Below are 8,511 nucleotides of genomic sequence, written 5' to 3' on the forward strand. Positions count from 1 at the left end.
TTAAAAGGACTCTATCCTCCTGGTGCCAATCGCTCCTTATCATGCCACTCAGTTTTACTGTGCAAACAGTCCTGCCTCCTTGGTGAGTTGTCACTTTGACCACTGACTCTATCACTTTTTTTTATTTTTATGACATGATACCTCTCCTTGAACCTGCTGATGTTCGCACAAAGACCCACACAATAATGATCCAAACCCCCGAATAAATTCAATTCGATACGCAATGATCACTTACGTAGTTTTCTTTAACTTTCTCACGTTAGGTGGATTCAGAGACGAAGTGTCGGCTGAAATCACATTTCTCCAATGATGTTCGTCCCAATCGTTCCCATTTTAAATGCACTGTTGCCATTTGAGTGCCTCAAAAACAACACACGCTGCACGGTACGCTTATGGCCACACTTACGTAGCCTTAAGACATTGAAGGAGGATTTCCCATTGGGGACACTTTTGAAATGATGTACTCCTAAGTGTGTGACAGATGGTCATAATATAAACGTGTGATCCAAATCTCTTCCATTGTCCTTCTGTAAAGAATGAGCTCCAGAGTTGACAATAAAGCTTTTAATACAAATGACTTAAAAAATATACACTTATTATTATTCTGGCTTGGAATCAGAACCATTTACAAGTATTCCCAGTATGTGATGGGCAGAGCAGAAGAGATATCAACAACAGAAACAGTAGAAGCCATTATAACAGTGAAATACAACAATTTAATATCCATATATGTTTATAGCAGTTATTTTTCTCTGTTCATTGTCTCCCTTTCGGACAAGACAGACCAACACGAACGTGTGCAGAGCGGGTGGCCGTCCTATCGCCTTCAACCACAGCACATGGGCCGCCATTTTATGTTTATTTCCCGATGATTCTGCGAATTGAATTCGCCATAGTTTTTCGACACCCCGCAGGTGATGTACTGCGCATGGCCGACGTTCGTGTTGGTCTATCTTGTCCTTTAGACGTTTGTTATTATTATTATTATTATTTTTACAGAAGCGAAGGAAACAGCAGCAAGTCTATATTTCTTGTCTGTCTTTGGAGCTGTAGACTCCTGCATTTCACCCCATGATGCTCGAGCTGTTGACCGGGGGGCCGGGTCACTATTGCAGGTTAGATTTGGACAAAAGTATTTTTTTCCCCATCACGTCAGACCATCGTCCTCAGTATTCTTCTTTGATAGTCATTGGTATAGACGGAGACACTAAGCCGCCACTGCTGCTGGTCACCATGGCAACGTTGCCGGGCATGCCAGAGCCTGGGGGAGTAGGTGTTGTTGTGGACGCAGGCTGAGGCTGTTGCATCTTCTTCTTGTTCACTTTCCTCTCTTTGGCACGCCGATTCTGAAACCAGATTTTTACCTATGGAATCAAGAAAAGATTTGATGTAAGTGCTCCGTGACTGGTCCAGTAAACTTTTGAGAAAGGCGAGAGAAAGGCGAGAGAAAGGCGAGAGAGAGAGAGAGAGAGAGAGAGAGAGAGAGAGAGACAGACACAGAGAGAGAGAGAGAGAGAGAGAGAGACAGACAGACAGACAGACAGACAGACAGACAGACAGACAGACAGACAGACAGACAGACAGACAGACAGACAGACAGACAGACAGACAGACAGAGAAAATTGAGAGATTGTCCCCTGTCCCATGATGTTGTGTCTGACCTGTCGTTCTGAGAGGCTGAGAGACGTGGCCAGCTCTGCTTTCCTCCTGATGGTGATGTAGCGGCTATAGTGGAACTCTTTCTCCAGCTCCAACCGCTGGTGATCTGTGTACACCACCCGGTACTTGTCTTTCGTTCTTGTCTTACCACCTGCAACAGAGTACGGCCATCCGTCAACTTTTATATTGCGTGTGTCATGTAGAAAAACGACTTATATTTTGACTAACTTTAATCCTTAAGAGTCTATTGACGCCACCCATGCGTCAATCTAAGTAACAGTAAAAATACATCAATTTCAGCTGGAGATATGCACGGGCTGCATCTCAATCCAACGCATCTGCCTCTGTCGGCCTTCCACATCTGCGGTGGAAGGTGGCCGAGCTACAGTAGTGTTTGTCACATGAGACATCCCGAAAATCGGTCAAACGGTTTAGCCAACAAAACGAATATGACCACAAGATGAGATTCTCATGAACACGGTGTGTCACGGGACTCATCTGAAGGTAACCCATACAAATGAATGAAAGTACAGAGGTAGTTTTGTGCCAACAAAAATAATGGGTTAATTAAATATGTGTCCAAAAAACCTCAAACATTTCCTGAGCTTTCTTATATCTCCTAGATATAGGACAGACACTTTAAAACCATATGAGACATTTCCTGAGCTTTCTTATATCTCCTAGATATAGGACAGACACTTTAAAACCATATGAGACATTTCCTGAGCTTTCTTATATCTCCTAGATATAGGACAGACACTTTAAAACCATATGAGACATTTCCTGAGCTTTCTTATATCTCCTAGATATAGGACAGACACTTTAAAACCATATGAGACATTTCCTGAGCTTTCTTATATCTCCTAGATATAGGACAGACACTTTAAAACCATATGAGACATTTCCTGAGCTTTCTTATATCTCCTAGATATAGGACAGACACTTTAAAACCATATGAGACATTTCCTGAGCTTTCTTATATCTCCTAGATATAGGACAGACACTTTAAAACCATATGAGACATTTCCTGAGCTTTCTTATATCTCCTAGATATAGGACAGACACTTTAAAACCATATGAGACATTTCCTGAGCTTTCTTATATCTCCTAGATATAGGACAGACACTTTAAAACCATATGAGACATTTCCTGAGCTTTCTTATATCTCCTAGATATAGGACAGACACTTTAAAACCATATGAGACATTTCCTGAGCTTTCTTATATCTCCTAGATATAGGACAGACACTTTAAAACCATATGAGACATTTCCTGAGCTTTCTTATATCTCCTAGATATAGGACAGACACTTTAAAACCATATGAGACATTTCCTGAGCTTTCTTATATCTCCTAGATATAGGACAGACACTTTAAAACCATATGAGACATTTCCTGAGCTTTCTTATATCTCCTAGATATAGGACAGACACTTTAAAACCATATGAGACATTTCCTGAGCTTTCTTATATCTCCTAGATATAGGACAGACACTTTAAAACCATATGAGACATTTCCTGAGCTTTCTTATATCTCCTAGATATAGGACAGACACTTTAAAACCATATGAGACATTTCCTGAGCTTTCTTATATCTCCTAGATATAGGACAGACACTTTAAAACCATATGAGACATTTCCTGAGCTTTCTTATATCTCCTAGATATAGGACAGACACTTTAAAACCATATGAGACATTTCCTGAGCTTTCTTATATCTCCTAGATATAGGACAGACACTTTAAAACCATATGAGACAATTCCTGAGCTTTCTTATATCTCCTAGATATAGGACAGACACTTTAAAACCATATGAGACATTTCCTGAGCTTTCTTATATCTCCTAGATATAGGACAGACACTTTAAAACCATATGAGACATTTCCTGAGCTTTCTTATATCTCCTAGATATAGGACAGACACTTTAAAACCATATGAGACATTTCCTGAGCTTTCTTATATCTCCTAGATATAGGACAGACACTTTAAAACCATATGAGACATTTCCTGAGCTTTCTTATATCTCCTAGATATAGGACAGACACTTTAAAACCATATGAGACATTTCCTGAGCTTTCTTATATCTCCTAGATATAGGACAGACACTTTAAAACCATATGAGACATTTCCTGAGCTTTCTTATATCTCCTAGATATAGGACAGACACTTTAAAACCATATGAGACATTTCCTGAGCTTTCTTATATCTCCTAGATATAGGACAGACACTTTAAAACCATATGAGACATTTCCTGAGCTTTCTTTTGATTCATTTACCATTTATGAATATGTTAGTCCAGTGGTTCCCAACGGTTTACGATTATTGTACCAACAACTGAATGTAGCTTTGCCCCGAGTACCCTCGAAGGACCCCTTCATGTGCATTTCAGAGGCAGGCCTATGGTGTTATGTCTCTTCCTGAGGATCGGCCAAGTACCCCCTGAGGATCGGCCAAGTACCGCCGGAGGATCGGCCAAGTTGGGAACCACTGTGTTAGTCAATGCGTTTCTATAGGCTACAGGAGTAAAGGGCAAATTCAATATTTTATCAAATCGTTTAAAAAAAATACATATAGGGGTCCTAAAATAATAAATCAAATAGCTAAATGATCCATGGTATGACCATCTTAAAACAACTCCATATGTTAGCTTAGTAGACCCCAGTATAAACTAGCCGAACAGATGTGATTCTGAGTAGGACTCCTTTTCACTAGGAGACAGGGCTTGACCTGCATTGGTTATAATGGGAGGATGACTGGCCTACTGTCCAGTCACATTTCACATTAACTTGCATGCCGTAAATAAACAACATTAGAAGAGTAAATAAAGATGACATCAGACATCTGTGAAAATGTGGTGTCTGCTTCATTTCATACATGAAACCTTTCACTAAAACACACACACACACAGATAAAGTAGCAAAGATCTGGGATCAACCCGGCCTTTTTAATGAGGTACCGTAAATCAAAAGGCACTTCATTCTGTCCATAGTGAATGAGGCACCTAAGTGCAGACGCAGCGACCAGGTTAAAGATTCAAATGTGTGAGCTGAGAGGGTGAGGGGGCTGCCTGTGACGGCGCCAGGCCTGACGACCAGAGAGTTATCCAGACCATTAGGCTGTTGAAACACAGAACACACCCTCCTGCTCCCATGTTCCCCTAATTGTTCCTCTTCGCCTCCTGATTCATAATTCTCTCATGACCGTTGTTTTCAAACGTCCATGTTGACCGAGGAGGACCGCTCCTAAACGGACGGCATCTGAGGTAGTGAATGAGGCACGTCCTTATTTACGGAATGTGTGTCTACGGGGGTATTGACCCATACAATCGTAATACTGCGTTAATCAAAATCTGTACTGATTGTAGTGGCTCTCATCGCCAGCGGCGACACAGTTTGCGGTCACATGGGAAGGCCACCAAGGGGCTCACTTTGAGCCTGTACATTAGCATTTCATTTGAATGTCAGGTGGCAAAGCATTGTAACGCTGCACTGAGAGAGACGAAACCGCAGAAGAGACAGAAATATTCAACAGTCCGATGATAGTTTCTCTTGATGGAACTACTAAAAATGCCAAACAGCATTCAAAGAACCCATAAAAATAAAAAACATAATTCAGTCCAAATGTGAAAAGTTTGAGAAGTGGTGGTGTTTACATTGCATAGGTGGAGATAAATCTATAACTCTGCTTATTAAAAATGGCAACCACTGATGGCAAAACATTGCACTGTCCATTAATCTATGGAGCGCTGTACTTCTGTAATTACTACCATTGACGGCTGCTGAGATAAATGGTTAAGCAGTTGAGGTTAAGGAGATTTTCTGGCCGGTACGATAAAGTGACATGGAGATAATCTGTAACATGGACCGTAGAACTCTATGTCTGGGACATCCAGATAACCACATGGACTAGAACGACGAATTTTGGATAAAAATGTACTTTTGAAGCATCCACGTCCAATAGGTACAGTAAACAGGACATTTACGGAAGCCCAAAGTCTGTGCCCCTGAAGCCTTTGTAATCAGAAGCAGTCCCAGGCAGCCATTGACGACAACTTGATTTCTGTTGGGTTTTCTACACAGGAAGAAAAGCGTTAAGAGTCATCTAACTCTGAGTCTGGGCAGTTTGGTCTACAGGATTCACATGGGTTCAAACTGCATTCCTGGAATTCAGATTCAGTTATCTACCTATAATCTATGAGGCCAGAAGGAGCATGCATACATCTCTTCGGGCCTGCTTTCTTGTACTGATAAAGGTGATTTAACACAAACTACTCCCGCCTTGAGACATAATTCCTAACACAGTATTACAACATAGAAAACTATTCTAGAGCCCTAGGTCGCTGACATACAAGAAGACAATAAACCTCTTAATTTGCCTAACAAGATCTTCGAACCACAGCAGACTGTTTCTTTAATTTGATCACTTGCAGGTTTAGCCGTCTCAGCTGACTCTAAAGAATTCTTATTGAAATTATGAAAAAATCCTGTAACATTATGAAATATGCAGATGTCGGGGGAAAAGGAGTGATTGCTCACGTAATAATTGTGACATCTAAACCAGACAAAATCCAAATGAATTTGATGATGAGTATATTATGCCTATTATAGACTACATTATGCCTATTATAGACTACATTATGCCTATTATAGACTATGTTATGCCTATTATAGACTACATTATGCCTATTATAGACTATATTATGCCTATTATAGGCTACTAGCCGACTACTATTACTATTCACTACTGATGATAGGCAATTATAATCATAACTATAATCATTGAGCGCTTATTATTTGAATAGGTCAACACACAATGCAATTAAAATGCATACCCTGCTTTACCCTCAACTGTCAATACATTGATTGCCGTGATTGGGAGTCCCACAGGGTGGAGCGTCGTCCGGGTTTGGCCGGTGTAGGCCATCATTGTAAATAAGAAATTGTTTTTAACTGACTTGCTTAGAGGTTAATAAAGGTTAATAAAAAATATGTTTAAAAAAAATTCAACATTACATAGCCCAAACTACACAGATGTAGGATCTTCATTTGGGTGAGTTTGCTACAGCAGGAAAATTATTCTGCAGCAACAGGAAATGTGAATTATTAGGCTATGTGGATTATAATTCATTGAAATTTGTGTATGATAGAGTTTTTGTTGGGGCAAGTCAAGTCTGACATTTCAAAGTGGAAATGACAAACTTTAGAAGCCTTTTTAAAACTCAAATACACTAGAAATGTGCATTTGGGGCGGCAGGGTAGAGCGTTGGACTAGTAACCGGAAGGTTGCAAGTTCAAACCCCCAAGCTGACAAGGTACAAATCTGTCGTTCTGCCCCTGAACAGGCAGTTAACCCACTGTTCCTAGGCCGTCATTGAAAATAAGAATTTGTTCTTAACTGACTTGCCTAGTTAAATAAAGGTAAAATAATATCCTGCTGTCCAGAAAAAATTGCAGTAACAAAAGAGTGATCAAATTAAGATCCCACGTCTGTACCCATAAAACGCACGAGATAATGCACTAATTGAAGATGGCATGCGAGGTGTTCACACAAGCACTGCAGTGAGGAGCAACTGTGCCAATGAGCGCAAAATATAAAGATTATGTCAATGACATATGATATTATATGACAATACACAGCAATGTCATATACTTTGATGGGATTGGACAAAGAAGGAAAGAACTATGAAAAATCAAGCGACAGATAACCCGGTATTCCATCTTTCTGAGTTGAAAAACGAATTCGTCTCTGAATTTAGAGAACAGGTGCACGCATCATTCAAGGAATGTGACTCCCAAGGACAGTGGTTCTGGTTTAGCTTTTCCCTCTACAGTATGTCAGCATCTTTGATTTGAGAAAGAAAATGGGCCAAGATATTGAATTTAACCATTCATATTTCATATGTATGTGATTTGCTACATATACATATAGTTTATTATTATTTTAATAAACATTTAAAAACGTGATTTAGGCTTTACTTTCTATGGTTTTATGGACAACCAAATGATCCACTTCTGATGATTGATTACAAAAATGTATGAAACACCTCAGTAACCTACCTGAATTTGCCGGTGGTACGCTCCGCCTCATCCAATCATAAGGGTTTCTGCGCTGAGAATTGGGAGACAGCTGCCCAACAGATGAGTTGATAGACGGGAGAAGCCCGGATTGTGGAACTGGAGAGAACTCTGGGGGACTATAGCCTATTGGCCCCGGATTAGATGTGGACGGTCCTGTCCCCGGCCCATAGGGTGACCACTCTTCCCGGCTCGGCGGGTAACCGGGGTTCCAGGCCCCCGTCTGGCTGTGGTGAGGGTCATTGTTAATCCCAGCAACGTGGTGGTATCCGCTGAAATCCGAATACTGTGGAGGTGCGGGGACAAAGTTCTGATGGTTCAAGTTTAGGCTGGGATGTCGCACTGAATTTGGGTACATGCTGGGTTCCTTCTCCAAAAGATAACTCACGTACATCTTTCCGTATGGGAACTCGTGCGCATAGTGTGCGTCAAGCGCGTTGCTCCTGCCTCCTCTACCCCAGGTTTCTGTTGAACCAAGGCCTCCTCTACCTGGCTGGTCTATAGCCTACTCTTCAAATTCTTGTTTGCTAAACACGCTGCCAGTCAAGAGGTGTCGCGCTGACGTCAACATTTTATTGCCCTCATCTCCCTCCCTCACCTTATCCCACCAGGGACAATTTGCATTAGAGACGGGCCTGCATTTCAAAGGCAACAGAGCACCGGCATCAAAGCCGTCACGGGCATTTAGAAGAATGCTACAAATCGCACAGGAGAAACTAACATGAGTTCATGTTGATTGTCTCAATGGGAGAACCTGTCACTGCATTGTCCGCATAACGCCC

General features: G+C 41.1%; 1 protein-coding gene across 1 annotated transcript; it reads right to left on the reverse strand.

The window, feature by feature from the left end:
* Positions 1 to 549: 549 nt before the first annotated feature.
* On the reverse strand, positions 550 to 8,225 carry LOC109873121 (homeobox protein CDX-1). Its single transcript, XM_020464668.2, has 3 exons — positions 7,712 to 8,225; positions 1,662 to 1,810; positions 550 to 1,364 (listed from the first exon to the last, which is right to left on the reverse strand). Exons 1-3 carry the CDS (start codon positions 8,121 to 8,123, stop codon positions 1,167 to 1,169), a joined length of 759 nt encoding a protein of 252 aa, XP_020320257.1. The 5' UTR covers positions 8,124 to 8,225; the 3' UTR covers positions 550 to 1,166.
* Between the last annotated feature and the right edge of the window lie 286 nt (positions 8,226 to 8,511).

This window comes from Oncorhynchus kisutch, linkage group LG28 (genome assembly GCF_002021735.2).
Source record: "Oncorhynchus kisutch isolate 150728-3 linkage group LG28, Okis_V2, whole genome shotgun sequence".
Taxonomy (NCBI): Eukaryota; Metazoa; Chordata; class Actinopteri; order Salmoniformes; family Salmonidae; genus Oncorhynchus; species Oncorhynchus kisutch.